This window comes from Gouania willdenowi, chromosome 22 (assembly GCF_900634775.1).
Source record: "Gouania willdenowi chromosome 22, fGouWil2.1, whole genome shotgun sequence".
Taxonomy (NCBI): Eukaryota; Metazoa; Chordata; class Actinopteri; order Blenniiformes; family Gobiesocidae; genus Gouania; species Gouania willdenowi.
The window spans coordinates 404,858-428,474 of NC_041065.1; the positions used below are offsets into that span (position 1 = coordinate 404,858).

The following is a 23,617-nucleotide window of genomic DNA, read 5'->3' on the forward strand; positions in this document are numbered from 1 at the left end:
CGCAGCAGGACACGAGGAGGAGAGACAACATACAAACACACACAATGATCCCGCAGCCATACTGTGTCCAGACACTCAGCTAAATAGTGGAGGAGGCCTGATTGGGAATGGGCCACACCTGGGTGAAAACATGAGGGAGCTAATCATTCACCAGCCAAGCACACAGACATCACTGAGGGGTGGAGCCACAAACAGGAATCCCTGAAACACAGACGAGAGTTAACACAAACCAAATAAACAAAGACACAACATATGTATTATGTTGTCAGGTTTGTGGTCTCCCTTCATGTGCAGTGTGTCTGGTCTTGCTCCCTGTTCCTGCTCCCCTCCTGTTTTTGGATTTAAGTTTTGATTTTGATTTTGAGAATAAACATGGACTGGTTCCAAGAACGTTATGCGTCTATCCTGCCTCCGTCTCTCCTTGCATTTGGGTCCACACCCACAGCAAACCGTGACAGAATTACTTCCTGCTTTTACTGCAGCAACAGCTTTTGGTCTGAATTATGTATTTTGATTTGTCATATTTTTAAAGAATTATTCCTCAGTTGTGACGTAAATTGTTCTCCAGTTTCTCTGTGATTGGTCCGACGCTGTAATCTCCTCCTCTGTCACTAGTGAGCGCACAGCCAGGCTGAAATCACCTCACTTAACTCATTCAGTGCCATTGACGAGATATCTCGTCATTTGAATTTTTTCACGGGGATTACTAGAAAACACCCTGGCAGAGGTCTCTCATCAATACCTAAGCTGAGGGGTGTTGTAGTGACCAACTGTGTCCTGAAGATGGCAGCAGTGCACCTTTAGATGAAAGATTAGCCACTGATGCTACCCAACAAAGGAGGAAGAAGCAGGGAAAGAAGTGAGATTATGGCGCTACAGAGTGATATTGTGACGTATCCAGCAGCTCACAGCTCCACATACTAACACAGAACATGTGGACCTGAGTAGATTATTGATAATGTTGTGATCGTGAGATAAAACCATCAACTAACCGGGCCAAACGGGTCATTGGTGCATGTCGGGAGGAAGAGGAAGTTACGTGTGTGCAGACTGACGGGAGGGAAAGTTGGAGGAACGCCAAAATACAGTAAGAAATCCATTCAACTCTGACCCAGATAGATAAATAATAATTTTATCATCAATAGCCTGGTCTGTGTTTTTTTATGTTTTATATAAGGAAACAATGTTCAGATGTTAGAGTTGTCACTAAAGCAAAAAAATAGCTTTAAAGTCACTGACAGGGTTTTTTTCTCAGCTTTTTGCTCTGAAACTGAAGATTTGTGTAAAACTTGCTCTATTCAACGACTCATAACGAAACGAGCCAGAAATTTTTTTTTTTTTTTTTTTTTTTTTATCAAAGTAGAGGCTTCAATCTGGTGTCAGATTTCAGATAGTCATAGTAGAAAATATTCTGTTGGTCTTTAAAATCAGTCAAAATAATCAAAAACGGCTGGAACTGAGGGGGCAGAAAATCTGAGAATGGCTGGTACTGAATGAGTTAATGTAGAGAGCTGATATCTAGATTCATAGGACAGCTTCTGTCTGACGGAGAATGTTTGGTTAGGTGAAGCTAACGGAGATAAATCCAGGATAGAGTTATCTAGCTTTGTGGTACAGGTCCTTAGAAGAAGTGTGTGGTGATTTTCTGACAGAGAGTTTATTAATATGATGTAAAATCATCAGCTCACTGAATACAAACATAAAAAAACATCACTGTGTATCATAACTGAACTCGCTTTTTAAACACACATTATTAGAGATACACACACGACATTAAAAATCTGAGCACCAGGACATGCAGACATATGGTCCTTTTTCAAATGTGTGTCAGATACGTCACATAAAAATAGAATTCTAATGGGTTTGGACCATTTCTTCCACCATAGGAGTACAGTTCACTGGAGTATCCCAGGAGATGGTCCAGGTATGTTCTTGACGCTCACACTGAGGGTCTTTCATGGTCCTGCTCTTGATCTGAGAGGAAAAAGGTCATATTTATCTTTCTCTGCTTTATGTGGAAACACGGGGTTTATCAGCACCATCGGGACATTTGATGGCCTTCAAAACGACATGAATCACTCACCCTGGTCCTTGGTGGACAGGTTGTGTCATTCTGAAACTATTGTTATTAACAAAGAAAATGTCTATTTTTTTCTATTGATTGAATAAAATGAATGATTGATGCTGGTTCAAAGAGTTATTTCATCACTTCCTTTGATGTCTGTACATTTGGAACTTTAGTTTGTACTTCTTTGCACCGATGGTTGGATTGAAAAAGGTTTAGGACGAGGACTAAACGTCATCCCTGGCATCGATGCTTCATTTGTAAATCATCAGGTCACAGAACACTGACCTGTTGTTCTGGCTGTGAGACAGAAACACATATGACCAGTCCACCATCATGAACCTTCCAGAAGCTTTGTTAAGTTAAATAATCTGAATAATGTTGTACAAAACCAAAAATATATAATCAACCAAAAAAATAAAAAAATATCGATATCACAATTATTTGAACTTTTCCTCCGGTTTCAGAGCATAATACAGTAATTACTGAGTTTTATATGGCATCATTGCCAACTGTGTTCATAGCTAAGTATACAGTACACACTTTTACACTCAAGTATAAATATTTGATGTGTCAGAAAACTTATTCTGGAACTATTTTAGTTCATATGCACATTATTAAGGCCTCAAAATTCTATTTGAGGACTTCTTCTAAAGTCATATTTCCTTTATTTACAGGGGTAAACTAAAAGTCAGAGAAAGTTTCGATGCACAAAACTTTATCCTGAAAGTGTGTAAATAAAACCAAGAAGTTGATGTATTTTTCCTCCAAGTTACTGCTTCAAACACCAAAGAACATATTTCAGCGTATGCACCAGTAGTAGCTGAATATACTGCCCTTATTTTTGTCCAACATATCTTAGGCAGACTTTTTATGCCTAGCTTGGCTTTTCTAGCATCGCCGTGTATCACAGCTCCGTCACTTGAAGCCACAGCAGAAAGAAAGTGGCTGGAATCAGGATCTCCTGGGAGAGAGAGTAGAGAACAGTGCAGCTCTGCCTGATGCCTGTCACAACTCACTAAGTACTTTTTAAAAGATGTGGAAGGAGGTTCAGACCAGGTCACTTTATTAAAAGAGAAAAAAGCAGAATCCCAGCAGCTACAGCACTTCCTTATTTTCACAGGAAGCATATTTATGTCATATGCAAAACAATATATAAAGTATGGATGCAACAAATAAAAACTCTTAGCTGAAAAATTCAACTCAGAAATTAATTATAACACAAATTATTAGTGTCATTACATTTATATTATAAATAATTATGTATTAACGACTAAAACATTGCAATTGTATAAATTAATATGAATGATTCAAAGAATAAGTCTATTTAAAATATGTTAATATTCAAACAATGCACAATATAAAGTAAAATAAGTGAGCCATGTGTTTCCTCACGTCTTTACGACTTCCTGTTTCAGTCGACTTGTTTCGGTGAGAAGAGGATTTGGGCGTAAACGTAAAATTACGTATCAACGTATGGACGTATCCGTACTAATCTCAAACGATGGCTGAAATTAGTGTTGCCACCCGTCCCTTAAAATATGGAATTGTTCCTTATTTGACCCTTAAATGATGCGTCCCGTACTGAACCAAAACAGAACGTTGTTTGTTCTCTATTTACATAAATGACCAGAACATTAGACACGTCTGTCAGACCGTCACACACAATAAAACACAGGAAATACCAAGACCAGCAACATCGTGGTGGTAGGATCTACGTAGGACCCCCACTGTGTGGTGTGTCCAGTGTACATGGATGTGTGTGTGTGTGTCCTGTGTACATTAATGTGTGTGTGTGTGCGTGTGTCCTGTGTACATTAATGTGTGTGTGTGTGTCCTGTGTACATGGATGTGTGTGTGTCCTGTGTACATGGATGTGTGTGTGTGTGTGTGTGTGTCCTGTGTACATGGATGTGTGTGTGTCCTGTGTACATGGATGTGTGTGTGGTGCCTTCAGGGACTGTTGGAGAGTAGAGAGACGACACACACGCCAGAGCTGCTCTAACACTAAAAATGTCTTTATATAGTTTTCAGTTTCCCACGGTCAAACATCCTCAGGAGAACATCACTGTAGATATGAACAATCATCATCATCATCATCGGACTGATTTAATAAACTACTGGGATTTGATTTAATATGTGGAGGTTTTAAAGTTAATTTATTGATTATTACAGTAGTATTAGGTCATATAAATACGTATATTATGTATGGGCTTTTAACTAAAATCATACTGATAGGTCAAAATTAAATAAATGAATATATTAACATCTTATTTTACATTATATATATTCCCCAGGTTAAAACATGTTTGTAGAAATTTCTGTATATTCTAGTGGTTCTCAAACTGGGGTTTGCAACCTGTGGCTCTGGAGCCTAATGTGGCTCTTTTTCTTTTTAGCAATGGCTCCTATAGCTATAAGAAAATAATATAATAATGAACTGTTATTTCTTACAGAGGTTATTAATGATAAGTGACATTGACACCAAATAAAATCATGATATAATAATATGTCAATCTAATAATAAATCACATTGTGCAATAATTATCAACCATAAACTTTCCTACACCTGTGGTTAAACTTCTGTTTTAAATCTATGATAAGATAAATAAACCAATTAACAAAAAGACTATTCCGGAAGAAAATAGAGATTTTATTTGTGTGGGAAAATATTTAATTAACTGCCAACGTACCAGATTAATATGTATACTTGATATGTAGCAAGAAATTAACAATTAGCATGTGTTGACCACCATAATTATATGTTATCTAATTCCAGTTATTTTTTGTAGCACTACAAATACATTAACTAAAAAAAATATTATTAAAAATAATTGTAACTACGTATATAATTTTCAACACTATACTGTCTTCATAGAGAACGTATGAGAAGGATTTTAATCCAGGTGAGAGGAGGAAACATGGCTCCTTTCAGAATAATAGGTACAGACCACTGCTCTAGGGGTACATGAACAGGTACATAAACATTTCAATTTATTTTTCAACATTATAGATTTTTTTTACATGTGCACAGACTTTTTTTTATCCATCAATCATAATTTGTGGCACAACTCTTTGAAATACACCTAAAGGTGAATTAGCAAAACATAACTAACTAATCTAAATTCAAAATTAATGTTGGACGAGACAGAAATAGTTTAGACGAGTCAGCAGACACTAATAAATAATATAAAACATTAATTTCTGTATTAATTTCTTTATTTAAGTAGGGACAATACATATTAATGAACATTCAAAAAAAATGTAAATATTCCAGATTGTAGCCAACGGCTAATTTCCATCTGCTGTCCCTAGACAGGCTGATGTAATAAAATGTTACACTTAACAATAAGACATGGCAAGACACAAAACAATATATAAAAAGATTACATACAGGACAAAAAAAAAACATAGGGATCATAGAATACAGTGACATTTCATATAAATGGAACACTGGGACCAGAACAACTACACACAAGAGAAAAGACAGGATGCTGTGGGCCAAGAAATGTACAGGGGAAAGAAAAGCAGTTCACTTCCACATAGTCAGGGTTGGTCAGTCACAGGAGTGCAACGATAAATTTACATTATCATAATAATTTATTTAAAGTGCCACTGTGCATTGCAAAGAGCCCTGAATTGCCTTTTAATAAAAGAAATTAAAAAAATAAATAGTTATAATAATAAAAATATATATTTAAAGTGCAACAGTGCATTGCACGTAGCCCTAATGTGTACCATAAAAATATTAGTTCAAATCACTTGTGGTTACAAGTCTGTGTTGAGCTGAGCCACTCCTTTAAATGACTTTTAAAAGTGTTAAAGCTGTGGTTGGTAAACTGTTCCACTGAACGCTGCCTTTGTAGGACAAGACGTTTTGACCAAAGGTAGTTTTTCTCGCAGGCACCTGACAGTCACCCCTGCTTATGGCCCTAGTGGTCCTCGAGGCAGTCTTCATGTATTTAATGTAATTATTAAGAGGAGATGGAGCCAACCCATGTAAGCTCTTATAAATAAAACTTACATTTTTGAATTTGATGAAGTTCTCAAAGCTCAGTAGATTATACTTTGAAAGAATACTGCAATGGTGGTATGTAGATGGTTTTTTGTCTAGAATTTTCAAAGCTTTTTTATATAAAGCCTCTCAATTGGTTTTATAATTGTTCCACCTGTCAGAGACCAGCTGGTTATACAGTAGCTTACATGGGAAATAATCATACAGTGCAAAAACATCATAGCAGCTTGATTAGTCATTGATCTTCTTATATGGCTAAAGTTAGACACATTGTATTTAATTATTCTTGTTATCATTTTGACATGACTCTTGAAGGAGAGTGTAGAGTCTAACAACACTCCTAAATATTTAAATTCCTTCACTAGTTGCAGTTCTTCATCTCCAAAATACACATTGGAGCAGGTAATATTGGAGGCCTTTTTAGAAAAAAACATACAGACAGTTTTCTGTGTATTTAACTGGAAACAGGAAGTGATGAGATCATTCTGAATGTGAGTTAATGTTAATGTTAGAGTTAGAGCTGCTTCCTCAGATGTTTTGGCACTTGTATAGATCACTGTATCATCAGCATATAGTTGCATGTCCAAACCCTTGCAAACATCTGGCAGATCATTAATGAAAAGTGAAAATAAAATGGGCCCCAGGATGGATCCTTGGGGGACCCCTAGTGGACAATCCAAACAAGATGATGTCACTCCATTGACCATGGTGGCTTGTTTTCTATTTGACAAATATGATGTCATCCATTTTAAGGCTTGGTCAGAAAAATTAAAAGATTGCAACTTTGACAGGAGTATGATATGATTCACTACATCAAAAGCTTTTCTCAAATCTAAGAAAACTGCTCCTACATAACTGTTTTTATCCAAACTACTTTTTACTGTTTCTATAAACATTGCTATAGCAGATACAGTGAGTGTTGTGCACGAAAGCCAAACTGCATGAGATGCAAAGGAGTTTGTTCATACATTAAATGTTCAGTTAACTGTTTAAAAAACCATTTCTGGAGGACCTTTGAAAACACTGTCAGTATTCTAATTAGTCTGTAGTTATTCATATGACTTTTATCACCTGCTTTATAAATAGGTGTAACTGTGGCCACCTTCCATGTATACGGTATAATGCAGTGCTTAATGGACAGATTAATCAAATGGGTAATTGGATATGTTAGGGCCATTTTATGAGTTTTAATGAGGTCAACATCAAAACCATAATAATCTTTAGCTTTGGAGTTTTTTATGATATTTATGATTTTTACAACATCTGCCTCATAGATTGGTTTTAATTTAAATGTTTGACTGTTTGCTTCAGTGTCGTAGGATATTTCTGGTGTTTTGAAACATGCAGCTATTTCTTCAACAGAGCGTAGGAACGATAAGTTCAGCTCTTGTGCTAGTATAGCACAATCATTCACTAGCTGCTTGTTCATTTCCAATTCCAAGTCATTTGTATCTTTCTTTTTCTGCCTCACTAGAAGCTTATTCATGTTTTGCCAAATTTGTTTTCCATTTTCATTGGCATTTTTCATAATATTAATAAAAAAATTTGCTTTTGCTTTTCGTGTTTCTGATGTTACTTTATTTCTCATTGATGTATATTTTTGTCTGTCCGTGGTCAACCCAGATTTATGTTTTTAGTAGCTGATCTCTAGTTTTTATTAGTTTCAAACAATTAGAGTTTAACCATGGGACAGAGTTCATTTTCTTCCTTTTAAACGTCATTGTTTTTGTGAAGGATCTATAAACTTCCTGAATTTCTTTAAGAAATATTTCAGAGCATGTTTCAATATCATCACATGAAGTTACATTGTCCCAGGTCAGATCATTTAAAGCTTTCCCAAAATGTTGTTGTTGGTTCTTGGGTATTTTGATGTTTCCCTGAGTAGTTGGAAAGGAGTGATCAAAGTGTTGTTGAGTTCATTTATGGTCTGAAAGACCAATCGATAGATTATATGTTTTAGTGATCCTTTACGGTTTATTTGTGAAAAGCAAATCTATTCTGGATGTTGAGTGATTGGTGATTCTGGTGGAGTTCTCAATTAATTGAGTAAAATTAAACTGATCGGTTATTAATTTCAAATTTTTCCTGTCTTTCTTGTCATCCCAGTTTATGTTGAAATCACCTAATAATATGATTTCTTTCTTATGATTGCATGTATTTAGGAGATCTTTGAGTTGATCATAAAAATCATTTTTAGAAGTGGGTTTACGATAGAGACAAATTACAGTCAGTGACATTTCAGCAGAAAAAAAAATATTTACACCAACACATTGTAACGTAATGTTATTTGGCCGTACAGTTTGACGACATTTGAACGTATTTTTGACACATAATAAAACTCCACCTCCTTTCCTTCGATCTCTGTCTTTTCTAAATGTATTAAAACCTGGTAACGTTATTGCTGAGTCTGTGGAAACACTATTTAGTCACGTCTCAGACAAGCCAAAAAAATCTAGATTTGAATTACATATCAGATGCTCTAATTGTTCACGTTTTGGTATCATACTACGTATATTTAGGAGCCCCCCAAGTAAACCACTTCTCTTATAGACTGGGTCCCAAACAATCCGAGCATGGTTAAAAGTACTAAATATTTTAGATGTTCTATGTTTTTTGAAAACTGGGTTTCTGTACCTAGTTGTTTTGGAGACAAGCTGAGGTTGAGTGTTTGTGTTCATGGCGGGGCAGTCCAGATGACTGTGCACCTGCCCGCTGCATTGCTTCATTGAGTGCATTGTCACCGTATCTGGAGAGCACCCGGGCACTGGCTCCGCAGGGCGCGCACTCACCGGTGCAGAGCCGGAAGAGACGGGCGAGTCGATTAACCCCACCAGCGATGGGAAAGATCCCGGTGTGGGCTCCTCCGGGTAAGCACCAAACACGCTGTAGATGGAAGTGGAGGGAATGCTGATACTTCTCCCAGGAGGCAGCAATGCTCCCGGTCCGGGCACCGCCAAGCGTGCAGCCACTGCGCCATGAGATCTCGAGCCGCTGATGGTCGACGTACGCCAGGGAAAAGCTCCCAGCACGGCATTCATTGAACACACAGCGACTGCGTCCGTGAGAACCGGGGCAGCCTGCCGATGTCCCGACTCCAATTGAGCAACATCACCACCACCGCTCCACCCCAGGCAATGTCCAGGTAGGCCACCGTGCCCGGTGTGCAGTATATGAGCGATCCGTAGTAGGCTTGATGGTTCTGGTAGTAGTGGTGTTTGTAGTGCCCATGGTGCGGGCAGTAGGAGCAGCCCAGTTGAGGATTGAGTAGTTTGAGTTAGCTGAGGATTCTGAGCCAGTTGCGCTCCAAGTTCAGGACTAATTAGTTGCGAATCAGGTCCAGGATTAATCTCAACGTCTCCTGCCAGCAGTACTATGATGGCTAGATGTAGCAACTTCATAGATATACTTGCATGTTTTTGCTTTGCTGGCTTCGTAGAAGGCATCTTTGCGTGTCCGTTGTTTAGAAATATTGAATGCACAAGGTGTTGGCTTATTGTGCATGGAGAGACACGTTCTGAGTCTGTGGCTGTAAACCGTCCCCGCATTGACAAAAAAAACAAGTAAGCGGTAAAGATGACCCCAAAAATCCCTTTTTTACCAAAGGTGGTTGGATTTTTTGTGGATTTTGGTGGATTATGAGGAGCAAACGCAGCACCTGTCAGACTGTGTGCTTCCTCAACGGCCATCTTGGTTTGCAAGTCTGCAAGTATGGCCACTTTCAGCTAAAGGGGTACATGAGGCAATAACATTTGGTAAACACTGTTCTATGTCCACGTTTCTATTTTTGAGGATTGTTCACAATCCCGTGGGTGTCCCTTATTTTCTTTTCTGAAAGGTGGGAACCCTATCTGTAACGTTCCCACCAATATTAGGATGGAAGGGAGAAGAAGCCTTGGTCCATGACGTACAGTATCACCATCTGAGAAATCACCTCTCACACACGCTGAGGAAGACGATGGAGCGTTCAGATCCAACGTGAGTGCGTGGAGTAGTTTTAAATGATTTATTATACACAATGTGCTGTTTTTACGCTATAGAAGCTTTACTGTTAACGTTAGAGCATCTTCTTTTCATTTTTATTCATGTGTTTAGCTGTTACATACGTACATTTCTTCTACTAATGGCTGCAGCACATGTAGCGTTAGCTCATTAGCATTAGCTTTGCAGAAGCCTCATGATAACCATCATGAAGGTTCAACCACTGCTTATTTAACTTCAACACATCACTGTTCATGTTATTACATTATTTTCATGTATAAAACAATCAGAAGAGTCAGGTAAACCTAATGTAGATTTTATTGAAAACGTATTGATTATTGAAAAGTTCACATCCTGTTAATTTAAACTGAAGTGTTTGTTGGACTTTATTCAAATCAAATGTGATTATATTTGACATTAAATGTTGTTTACTTGTTTGTTTATGTCTATCATTTATTTATAGATAATTTCATTACAATAAACATCAGTAATCTGTCCAGTATAATAATAATAATAATAATAATAATAATAATAATAATAATAATATAGGGATAGTATCCAGGGATTTATTTCACTCATACTATACACATTATTATTTTAGATTAAAAGTCACTGAATCATTTCAGATTGAATCATTCTAAATAAACCAATATCAAAAATATAATATAATTTAGATAATTATTATGCATGAGTAGCTTAATTATTGTTAAAGTATAGTATCACAGTAGTGTCATTAATTTTAATTGCATGACGTTGTGTAATTGTGTCAAAGTGTTTAGTTAAATGTCTCCTAAGGATTCTAATGGGATCGTCATCACGTTAATTTATGACACACGTATGGCGTTACGTCACCATTAAGCGACTCTGGGTTTGTTGTTGACAGTACATTCTGTTAATTTCATATTTTCTGTTGCGTAGTGTAACTATAAACCAAGATTTACCCAGACACGTGCTCTTTTCACAGACTGGGTTTCCCAGGGCCCCTGAACGCATCACGTTAATTTAAATAACTGTAACTCTGCTCATATTTGCTCTATCGGAGAAATTCCACCAGTTTATGAAAGATAAGAAGTTGCTCTTTACAGCCAGTGTCGGTACATTACAGTAATTTTACTCACTAACAGAAACATTAAAGATGCTGCTTTGTTTTGATGAAATCGACACAAGGAACAGAGAGAACCAAGTGAGTGAGAAAGAAAGATTAAAACAGACTAAATAATGGTGGATTTATTAAAAATGAAAGACTCTCTGATGATAAAAACCACCATGAATGGAGGATCAAATGGATTTAAAAACAAAGGAGGAAACTGAGCCTATAAAGGTAAGATCAGTTTAATTTCTGGATCAATAAATGTCGTTCTGATTTTGTGGAGCTAGTCTTTGTGTACATTAATATAAGTGTAAATAGATGATTTTAATGTGTGAGACAGTTTAGGACAGAATATTTGTGTGTTTGTTTAAACTCTGTGTGTCTGTGTCCATCTGATCATATTTATCTCCATCACTTTCAGTTTTCCTTTTGATGAACATGACATTATCTAACTCTTCTTTTATTTCTTCTTCTTTAAGTCCATACAGAGTGGCCACGCCCCTCCCTGGACATTAAAACCATGAGCTGATCCTAGTTTCATCATCAGGTCTAGACCCATCACTTCTACAGACAACAGACAGAATGGGATGCACTTATTTATTGAAATGTATATTAAATGATTATTTCATTTTCTGTAATGTTATTTTTTAGATGTTTTTAATTGTTTCAATAATTTAGAGACTTAAGGAACAGATTGTTATAATGTATAATAAAGGTGATTTACTTGAGTCAGCACTAATTTCAGATTGTTTTTAAGTCTTTGTATAAAAATACTTTAACAGGACAACAATGATGTGCAGAGCTACAGTAATGTTGGCTTCATACAATAATAATAATAATAATAATAATAATAATAATAACCACTGATGGTGACATTGAGATCTCAATGTCACCATCAGTGAACTTTTTTTTATTTATTTTTTAAATTATTCACTGGAAGCTTAGATATTGTGTGACAAAGATATCAAAGTTTGTTGTTTTGAGAAGAATCATATTAATGATTAAAAGTTATGATTGTATTATATTCTAAAGTTTATAATTATCTGGCTCGTCTTCCTTTCTTTCTGTTCACAGCATAACTTTATATTTAGTTCTACAAAATGTGTTTACAGTTAATTTTACTGATTATTGTTACACATCATCCTGTATGTGTATTATATACAGTATAAATGTGTAGATTTAACTGTTGGAGAAACTATTTGATGATGAAGGGTTTGAGTAAAACACAAAATTCCATGGTAATGTTGAGGGTATAAACATGCATATAAACACATTACTGGTATATTAACCCATATAAACCAAAATATATAGAAATGGGACATTTTACAGCTGTAATGTGTAACATATTACTGGTATTTTGAGAACAGGACACGTGTAGATTTCTGATCAATTCATTATAGTTGTGCAGGACTAACAGGAACTCCACATACTGATAATTGGTATTATCACATGTTCACTAACACGACACGACCTAAGAAGAGAAATAAAATAAGATTAAAAATAAATAAATAGTTTACAGTCTTGTTCCAGGTTCTGCTGTCATAATATTCCCATCCTTGTACTTCCAATGTTTAAATGTTTTGTTTTTAAGGTTCATGTTACATTTTGCAAAAGGTTGCACTTTATTTCTGGCTTATTGATTTTTGTTTGGAAAATTATGACCTTTCTTTCAGACATTTCATTTATTTGGGCTGTATTTGTGATGTTCTGTTTATGGTTACATTTAGATGAATAAATTAATACACTACACTTTGCTCCTCAAGACAGTGTGTTTGTTTTCATTCTACAGAGTTAGTGAGTATGTGTCCCAGAACACTGAAACACCATGTATATATATATTTATATTATTTATACATTAGCAGCAGTACAATGTCCCATTTCCATATTTTCTGGTTTATATGGGTTAATATACCAGTAATATGTGTTTATATGTATATTTAAACCCTCGGAAATACCTGGACCTGATGATGAGCTGCTACACTCCGTTACTGTCCCGCTGTCGGCTGAACAAAGAGAAGTCCTGACGGTCATGTTGTCCTCTTCCTCCATGAGTTCTCTGTGGTGTTGTTCATATATATCAGCTAACGACCACTTCTGACACCGCTATCATTGTGGAATGCGGATGTTTATGTGCCGTAAAGCGTCGCGCAGTACCAACGTCATCACATTTAGCGCGCGGGTCGAGTTCTGCATGCGCGGCGTGTTTGGACCACCTCTTCTAGCAGGACCATCGGGCCGTTAACCCCCCTGTGGTACAGTTCACACCTACGCAGGCCAGACAATGGCCCCCCCATGGTTTCACACATGTACAGAGCTGGTTAGGAACGGCCCTGGTTACCAGTGTGAGTACACCCTAGTTTCTCTTTCTCTCTACTTCCATTCCCCGACCAACACCAGGATGAGCATTTATTTATTTTTTGATCCTTTTGTTTATCTTTTTCTTCCTTTGACTGAAACAGAAAAGCAGTGAGTGATGATCAGCTCATGGTAAACAACAGGGGGCCAGTGGGCCCTCGCTCCCCCAGCTCTACTTAGCACAAAGCTGCTTTTATCAGAAGCCAAAGTGACAGATGTCAGCAGTGAGCATGATGCATGTTGGCTCTACCCGCTGACATTCAATCTTTAGTGCATTTTTCAACCTTACTTTGACACAAACATCCACTGAAATAACTCCAGTGCCTTTCCAATGAAAACGTAACTGATTACTCACATTACTCTGAGTTGTTTTTATGGGTACTTGTACTTTTTTGAGTATACAGTAGTCCCTCGCTATTCTGTCCTGGTTGACAGATAGCGAACAAATCTGAGAGACCCAGTAGATTGACTGAAGTTGCTTTACTGAATATTCTCGTACTTTTTTGTAAAACTGCAACACAATGAAATTAACACAATGTTACAAATTGAAATTAAATATATGCAACAACACTGGTCACACTTTCGTTCATCCTTTTAAGGTTATTAATCAGGCAAGTACATGACACTATTAAATACGGCAAACATCTTTTTTACAGTATACAGGTAAGTAACAGCATAAACACAGTAAACAGTAATACTGGTTCACACATAAACATAGCATATAACACAAACAAGGTCTGACAATGAACTGAATTAGTCATAGCAGCTAAACCAGCTTCTTGCTATTGTTTAGCTTCACGATTAGCATTAGCATAGTTAGCACGGTTTTTGTGACTTAAAATAATTTCTCTCTTAAAGATCACAGTGCCACAAAACAACTAAAATAATCATTTTCATCTATACTCACTGTTGGTTTCACTCTGAGACTCAGACAACCAACACTCGTAGCTTATGCATGAACAATGAAAGTGCCTTAAAACTGCAGTAACTCAAACACACCACCAGGGGGACTTAACCCTTTCAATCACTGACAGGAGTCAGAACACTCGCTATAACGCGGTTCACCTTTCGCGACCTCAGTGTTTCGTGGATTTTTTTTTACAGTGCAATTTTGGATGCATTTTTTTTTACAGCGTATGAATGTGTTCTGCTTCCTGATTGGCTAATGCTGTGTTCACTCATCCAACTAGGTGAGTTTCACTGCCTGCTGAAGCGAGGAGCTGTGCTCCTTTGTCTCCTCTCATTAACATAAACCACCAGTGAAAAAAGTCGGTGTGATTAGCGGCTAATGCTATGCTAGCTCAGTACTACAGAGAGAACTTTTACCTGCTACTACCACCTCCTCAATGATTCTCCTCCACATCTAATCCTTCCTAGTCCTAGTCCTGGTTATAAAGGGCGTGTCCTACAGCTCTAGGTGGTCACACAGCTTCTACTCCATGGTTGAATGGGTGTTGACATGATGTCATCAACAACAAAGACTGAATGTGTTCTGCATCAATGTCTGATCACTAGCAGTGTGACTCTGAAGTGTTGTATGTTTGAAAACAGGTTTATATTTTAAAATCTATAAAGGTTTGAACTTTGAGAATGTTTAAACGAGAGAGAAATGTTAATTCATGTCTGAGAAAAGTGTATAAAGTGTGTGCTGAGAGGTTTTACAGCCTTAAAATCTAACTAAAAAGCAAGGGACGTCTGCGTGTGTGTGTGTGTGTGAGGAGCAAATATCTCCCCGACGCGGTGTGAGTTCGACCTGAAACTCAGTCGATGGGTTCCAAATACCCCAAGTGTGTGTATCTGTTATTTTGGAGTAATTTGGTCATTTCAAAATGTTTATTTTAATTTTATTTCAGTTCTGGACGGCCCCGAAATGAAACCTATTCAGCTTTTGACCTCATGGTGTGAGGGGGCGCTAGAGCACCATCTATATCTATTTACTACACAGCTCACTTCAGGAAAAATACTTTTTACTGTTCTTTATTTGGTGATGACATTTCAAAACGTTCATTTTCATGTTAGTTTGACCGTTCACTATTTAGACCTGACAGACCTCACCCTGAAGTTATTGACGGCAATGGTTGCTGTGTTGAAAGCTGTACATTTTCAGCAGCGTGTGTGAGAGAACCAACAGAGGAGATTAGAGTCCAAGGTAGAAAGTCACACACACACACACACACCAATCAGGTGCGCTTTACTATCGATCACCGTCTACAGGTGTGTGTGTGTGTGTGTGTAACGGACCACCATTTAGTCCGGTAACAGTCTGTGTAACGACACCCGTCCATTGGGTGGTAGTGACTGTGGTGATATAGTCAGATCAGTAAACGGTGTTACATAGTAAAGGTCACCTGATGATTACTGCAGCTTCACTCACACACACCTGTTACTACAACAAACTACTGAAGAGAATTAAGTTTAGTGAAAGTTAGACAGGCACACACACACTAAACAACAACAAAAAATATGAAAATGACTCAAAATACACTAAACTAAATACTTATAATCCCACATGAATGCATTCTTCCGACGGGCACTGTACATTACAGAAAAAAAACACCAAATGAAAAAAATATAAAAATGAGTTAAAAAAAACACATTTATCATGGACGTCTCATAGAATTACTTTGCATCTGCAAATATACTGCTTTATAATGCTACGGAGTACGTTATTATTATGTCCATAATTGACAACTCTTCTTAAGCTCCCACTATATGAATACATACTTCTGATGGGTACTGTACTAATTTACCCAATTCAGGGATTATTAATAACTTTGTACTTTCAATGGTAAATTTATTAAAGGGGACATATCATGTTAAATCCACTTTTTTAGCCCTTAAATGCATTTTGTTGTATATTTAGATTGTTTAGAAGTACAGAAAAAAAGGTGCTCCGTAGATATCTTTATATTCTGTTTTGCTCATATTTTTCAATCTGTTTTGATTTTTCTATTCTCTATTACGTTTTTTGAACAATTACATCACAGTATTTGCAGCAGAACTGCCAAATTAGTTCATCAACTCCAGGTCCAACACTTCGAGCAATCCACCATTTTATTTCTGGCTTTTATTTTGTAGTCCAAGCTCCAGGATGCAGAAGTTACGAGAGGATAAGTCAAAATGTTGGGTTGTTGGATGTAGTAACCCACACGCTTCATTACACCGTCTCCCAGCATCAGAACCTTTTCAAAGTGTCTGGTTGAGTTTTATTTTTTATAGAAATGTACCACATCTGTGGATAAGGTCATTTTTGTGTGTGTGAAGCACTTCAATGATGACTGCTTCATCAACCTCCACCAGTATAAAGAAGGATTTACAGAAAGACTTTGTCTGATTGAGGGTTCAATTCCTTCTATCTTTGGAGACGATGAACAGAGCACTTCGGTAAGCTGTAAATAACGCTAAAAAGTGTGATGATAAGACGTCCCTGTCATTGTTTTGTTAGCATTAGCAGTTGCACCGTCTTCATATGTTAGCGCTGTGTGCTTGTTTTAGATCCTTGATGATATGGCCTACGTGATTTAATTTAAGTCTAAAGTTTTCATTAGTCGTTTCATTTTGACGTTTTTGTCTTTGAAAAGACTGTATTAAAATGCATTTCGTGACGTTAGCTTGGCGCTAGCGTTAGCTCGGTCCTTGTGTTAGCTCACTTGTTAGGGTTCTTCATCTTCATTTTCATCTCGCTCCGCCGGGTCCAACTCTGGCTGGAACATGTAAGGCTGGATGGACAAGTCTAACGTTGTTGACATTTTGTAAATAACGTGTGAATAAAGGGTTTATGCGTCGCTACATAGCCGTATCTCGCGCGAGGCAAAGCGCATCTTGAAACAAGTTGTGGATGCAGCCCTGCTGATGCACAACAATGGGATCTTCCATCAGGACATCAAGGGGGAGAACATCTTGGTTTCTCCAGAAGAAACATCTCTTCCAATCCGGATCATTGACTTTGGCTGTGGTGGCTTTGTCCTCGATGGCGATGCTGCTGCCAAATCATAACAATTAATTTGACTTTCATCTTTCACCTCCTGTGAGAAAACATCTCACCAAACTTTTAAACACTTTTGCTACTTTTTACACTAATTTACTAACCATTGGAGAGGATGACACAAAAAACATGGGTTTTAGTTTGGGGGCAATTGATTCCCGTTAAAGAAGATAATAGAGAAGTTACGACTGTTACATACCACTGTGACCTGCATATTTGTAGGTGTGTGCGTCGACAGTGTGACGTAAGCGGGAGTCCGGTCTCCCGGGGAATTGTGGGTAATGTTAACAAAAATAAAGCTGCTCTCAAAAGCACACAGTCGCCGTCCTCCTGATTGAAACACAATATTGGCGACAAGGATGGAGTTTTTTCCCGTCTCACCTGTCTCTCCGTTCCTCGCTTTGCCGGGCGAGCCGCCGATCCCGTGGCCCCGCTGGTTTGAGTCCTTTGAGACGTTCATCGCCGCCGCCGGTATCGTTGATGCTAGCGATGCTAGGCTAAAGGCTCTGCTCATCCACAGCCTGGGAAACGAGGGACAACGTATTTTCCGCACGCTCGGCCCCGCGGATAAGTATCGGGACTGTGTTGCCTTACTGACCGGACATTTCGCTGCTCCACAGAGCGTCATCGTCCGGCGAATCATCTTCAGACAGCGCCGACAGAGGCCCGGTGAGTCCGTCCATCAGTACGTCACGGACCTCCGATGCTTGGCTAGCGTTTGCAAATTTGAACACCTAGAGGACGAGTTTATTCGGGATCAGTTAGCCGAACACGCAGCTGATCACAAACTGCGTGAGAGACTGCTTTTGTCCCCGGACGACACAACTCTGTCTAAGGCAGTGGAAATGGCGTTTCAGCTTGAGTCGGCTGCTCTGCTAGCATCGCGGCTAACGGCTACAGGTCCACCTCCTTCTCTCTCCACTCCGCTAGCTCAGACTGTGACACCGGCAGACCAGGCTCCCGGCCCCGCTTTTCCTCACACCGAGCTCGAGGTTAACGTCGCGGGACGTCAGGGTGCCTCAGCACGCCGGCCATGCGGGAACTGTGGCTCGTATTCCCACGCCACAAGGGCACCGGTTTGCCCAGCTACGGGACAGAGATGTCAACGCTGCGGTAGGCTCAATCACTTTGCTAAGGTGTGCCGCTCAGCACCCGCTCCCACAAGAACCCAGCGCCACTCATCCCGCCCATCAAGCCCGACCACCATTCACTCGGTGGGTGCCAACAACAGACCTTTCACCTGGTGCACGGTGGAGCTGGATAACGTGTGTTTACCGCTGCTACTGGACACGGCTGCCTCCAGGTCTCTTCTCAGTGAGTCCACGGTTCGGCGACTCTTTCCCAGACACACTATCAAAGCAGGAGCAGAGGAGCTGTACGGCTATGGACACACTAAAATTAACATGTTGGGCACTGCTACCTTTTCTGTTCGTTATGGATCTAGGACCCTCCCAGCATTTACGTTCCAGGTGTCTCGGCATGGTGCCAACCTCCTCGGTTTTGACCTGTTCTGCGCCCTGGGTTTCGCCATCACTGACAATCTGGGTGCTGCTATCCTGACCGTGACCACGCCATGGCAGCTGCGCTGGCCGTCGCTTTTCACTGGGCTGGGCTGCCTCACCGCCTTCAACCACCAACCGCTCATAGACCCAGCTGTGAAGACTGTCATCCAACCTCTGCGCAGGCTGCCCCTCACTTTGCGTGATGATGTCACTGGCGAGCTACAGACACTGCTGGATGCTGGCATCATCGAACGAGTCGATGCATCGCCCTGGATCTCCAACCTGGTGGTGGCAAAGAAAAAGACAGGCGGCCTCCGCCCCTGTGTCGACCTCAGACAGGTAAACAAAGCGGTGGTCCCGGACAGATACCCACTGCCCACAGTGGAGGAGCTCTCTGCACAGTTTCATGGCTCAACAGTCTTCTCGAAGCTTGACCTTCGCCAGGGCTACCTGCAGGTTCCCCTACACCCTGGCAGCCGCAACCTCACCGCCTTTGTGACCCACATGGGGGTCTTTCGCTACACGCGGATGCCCTTTGGACTCAGCTCCGCTCCCAGCTGCTTCCAGAAAATCATGGCCACCATCTTCGCAGGTATTCCTGGGGTGGTTGTGTACCTGGACGATATTGTGGTGCACGGAGCAACATCCGCCCTGCATGACGACCGCCTTTCCAGGGTGCTGGATGTGCTCGCCGGTCACAACCTCACACTGAATGGGGAGAAGTGCATCTTCGCCGCTCAGGCTATTGAGTTTGTGGGGTTCCGCTTGACCGCTGAGGGGCTAAGTCCGCTGCACTCAAATGTCGATGCTATCCTGCGTCTGCCTGAACCCTCCTGCCCGGCGCAACTATCATCGTTTCTGGGGATGACTGCGTTTTACTTACGTTTCCTTCCCCTCTACTCAGACACTACTGCGCCGCTGCGTGCTCTCCTGAAGCAGGATGCACCCTGGATCTGGTCTCCTGCGTGCTCAGCTGCAGTCCGCCGGCTTAAGTCACAACTGACCTCTTCACCTGTTCTGGCCCACTTTGACCTCGACAGCCCGACGTTCGTGACCTGCGATGCATCCAACACTGCGGTAGGTGCGGTCCTGTCTCAATCTCACCAAGGGACTGAGCGTCCAGTGGCGTTCGCTTCTAGAGCGCTTACTCCAACGGAACAGAAGTACTCTGTGGGAGAAAGGGAGGCGCTAGCCTGCGTCTGGGCATGTGAGCGGTGGCACATGTACCTCTACGGTCGACATTTCACACTACGGACCGACCACCAGGCCCTCACGGCCCTCCTAGTCACAACAGGTTCAGGCCACAAACCGCTGCGGCTTTACCGGTGGTCTGAGAGGCTGCAGGCATACAACTTCTCCACACAGTTTACCCCAGGCAGGGAGAATGTGGTAGCAGATCTCCTCTCCAGAGCCACACCTGCCTCTGCACCAGACACCAGCCAGGATTCCTCAGAACCGGAACTGATCCACTTGCTTCACACGCCCCTCGAGGCAGCTGTTTCACTGAAAGACCTTCAGTCGGCCTCTGCACAGGACCCTGTTCTCACCCAGCTCTGCACTTTCATTCGTAACGGCTGGCCTGCCAGGGTTCCTGAGGAACTAGCGCCCTTTCACCGGGTCAGAGGGGACCTCTCCTGCTGGAATGACGTCTGCGTGGCGAGAGGGCTATGCACAGTGGTCCCGAGCACTTTGAGAGAACGGGTCCTGGCCATGGTCCACGACGGCCATCTGGGCGTCGTGAGGGTCAAACAACGCTGCAGGGGCCTGGTCTGGTGGCCGGGCATTGACCGCGACATCGAGGACCTGGTCAGAAACTGTACAGCCTGCCTCACCAGTGGTAAGACCGGCTCTCCCCCGCCCCCACCCTTGCAGCCCGTGCCGTGGCCTCGGGCTCCCTGGACCCACATACAGGTGGACATTTGTGGTGAACTTCATGGCACCCCTCAGCATCAGCGCTTCCTCCTGGTAGCTTACGATCTCCACTCCAAATGGCCGGAGGTGCTGCCTGCCGGGTCTGTCACCACTACAGTGGTCATCGGTTTCCTCTCCTCTTTGTTCGCTCGCTGGGGTGTCCCTGACGCCATCACCACTGATAACGGGCCTCAGTTTGTTTCGGCTGACTTTGTGGCTTTTACAGAGGGGAGGGGGATAAAGCACATTAAGACTGCCTTTTACCACCCGCAGGCCAACGGAGGCGTGGAGAGGTTTAATCAGACCCTTAAGAACGGGCTCAGAGCACACATGGCAGATGGCCTGTCGTTCTCAACATCACTGCAGAGCACCCTACTGCACTACAGAGCAACACCCCACACTACCACTGGCAACTCTCCAGCCCTACTGATGCTAGGGCGTGAATTACAACTTCCGTTGGACCGACTGCGCCCTCCGGTGAGAGTTACTTCAACAGCAACACCCTCCCCAGGCGACAGAGTGGATCAGCAGCAACGTACAATGAAGCGGTGGTTTGACAGGAGACACCGTGTGAAACCGCCTACACTCACAGTATCAGACTGGGTCCGAGTCCGGCGACCCACTCGATCGCACAAGCTGCTCTCTTTCTGGTCTGCACCAACACAGATCACAGCACAACTGGGGCCAGCCACCTTCCGCGTTACCGATGGTTCACGCTGGCATGTCAGCCGCCTCCGGCGGGTGAAGCAACCGTCTGTGGCGGATCAGCAAGCCGCAGCTCATCCACGCTGCACCAGTGGGGTCTGGGACCTTCCAGATGTACTGGCGGAGACCCAGGCTGTACCAGATGTGCGGGCTGAACCCCTGCGGGTTGGACCCCGTCCGGTCCGAGCTCGCCAGAGGCCCTTGTACCTCGATGACTATTTTACTGACTTTTAATGCACCAGCATAGTGTATAGCCTGTGAGGTGGCAGAATAATCCACCGGGCTATGCGGGTAAACCGGCAGTCTACCCGGTTTATCTAGCCAGGTTGGCCGTTTGGCCTTGATGTTAGTTTGTGCACTAAAGGGGGGGGGGTCTTAGCTCATGACCATTGTTCAGATGTTTTAAGGGGGGGGGTAAATGTTACATACCACTGTGACCTGCATATTTGTAGGTGTGTGCGTCGACAGTGTGACGTAAGCGGGAGTCCGGTCTCCCGGGGAATTGTGGGTAATGTTAACAAAAATAAAGCTGCTCTCAAAAGCACACAGTCGCCGTCCTCCTGATTGAAACACAATAACGACCACCAGCAGCAAAAAACGGAAGGCTGGGTAAGAAGTGGAGAAGGAAAGACCTGTGAAGAAATGCTGCTTGGACAGGGGTGACTGTAAGAAGAGGAAACACAGGCCAAAGATCAAAGCCAAAAGCCCCTCACCTAAAGTCCAATCAGTGGAGTCCCAAAGCTCTGGGTCCAAGGAGAGCTCCAGTAACCATCCAGTCCCCTTACATGATGTGGACAGGATCCAATTCACATTTTTCAACAACTGTAAATCTTCCTCCACTTCCAATTCAGAAACAATGATTCCATTGTTCGACAATTGCATCAATGTCAAATTTAAAAAGGAGGAGTTTTAAGCCAAATAAAAAGAACGTGAGGTGCTCGGAGAAGGAGGTTTTGGAGCCGTCTATGCCGGAATACGATGCTCAGACTCAAAACAAGTGGCAATAAAACACATCCCTAAAGAAAAAGTGACCTACATGTTGGTGTATTGCCAGAATAGGTTCCGCGTGTGGGTCTTCGAGGTGGTCCTCATGGCCCAGGCGGCCGGCCTACTCTGCAATGGCAGTAAGGAAAACCACGACGTCATCGGCCTGCTAGATGTGTATGATCTAGAGGAGGAAGTGCTGATCGTGATGGAGCGTCCAGAGAAATCAATGGACATCTTTGAGTTTGTTGAGCAACGGGACGGACAATTCTCGGATCGCGAGGCAAAGAGCATCTTGAAACAAGTGGTGGATGCAGCCCTGCTGATGCACATCAATGGGATCTTCCATCAGGACATCAAGGGGAGAACATCTTGGTTTCTCCAGAAGAAACATCTCTTCCAATCCGGATCATTGACTTTGGCTGTGGTGGCTTTGTCCTCGATCGGCCCTACAGCCAATTTTGGGGTACTTTAGGCTAAGAACCGCCGGAAGTGTTAGAGCAGACCGAGTCCCATGCAGAGCCTACTACGATGTGGCAGATAGGGGCCATATTGCACCTACAATAACTACAATTTTCTGTCTCAAGAATGTATTGACTTCATGAGTCAGTGTCAGACTTTCTACCCGAAGCAGCGACCGGGATTGGACAAACTACAGCGCCATCCCTGGCTGCAGTAAGAACTTGGGAGGCTCTGATGCTGCTCAGATAGTGGAGCCCAGAGTTCACAGTAAACATGGTGATGCTGCTTTTAGTTGTTATGCTGCAAAGAAGTGGAACAAACTGCCTGCAGAGCTGAAGTTAGCGTCCAATGTGAACATTTTTAAATCAAAGTTAAAAACACTCTTTTTCTCTACTGCATATGATTGAGCGGAAGATTTTTGCGCATGTTGTTGTTGTAATGTGTTTGCTGATTATAATAAATAATTTTAAATGTTTGTTTGTTTTTTGCTGACATTAATGTTCTTAAGTTTTTTAATGTTTTCTGTTGCACTTTTTGATCATGTAAAGCACATTGAGTTGTCTTG

At 41.5% G+C, this 23,617-nt stretch overlaps 1 protein-coding gene across 1 annotated transcript; it reads left to right on the forward strand.

Moving 5' to 3' along the window:
• The first annotated feature begins 17,816 nt into the window (after positions 1-17,816).
• Positions 17,817-21,994, forward strand: LOC114456659 (uncharacterized). Its single transcript, XM_028438578.1, has 2 exons — positions 17,817-19,042; positions 20,693-21,994. Exons 1-2 carry the CDS (start codon positions 17,848-17,850, stop codon positions 21,838-21,840), a joined length of 2,343 nt encoding a protein of 780 aa, XP_028294379.1. The 5' UTR covers positions 17,817-17,847; the 3' UTR covers positions 21,841-21,994.
• The last annotated feature ends 1,623 nt before the right edge of the window (positions 21,995-23,617 follow it).

What these genes read in the sequence shown, in the direction of transcription:
- LOC114456659 (XM_028438578.1), top strand. Translation starts at nt 17,848, where the DNA reads ATGGAGTTTTTTCCCGTCTCACCTGTCTCTCCGTTCCTCGCTTTGCCG. An exon ending in TGACAATCTGGGTGCTGCTA is followed by an intron (nt 19,043 to 20,692) that starts TCCTGACCGTGA and finishes TGAGAGAACGGG; the next exon opens with TCCTGGCCATGGTCCACGAC.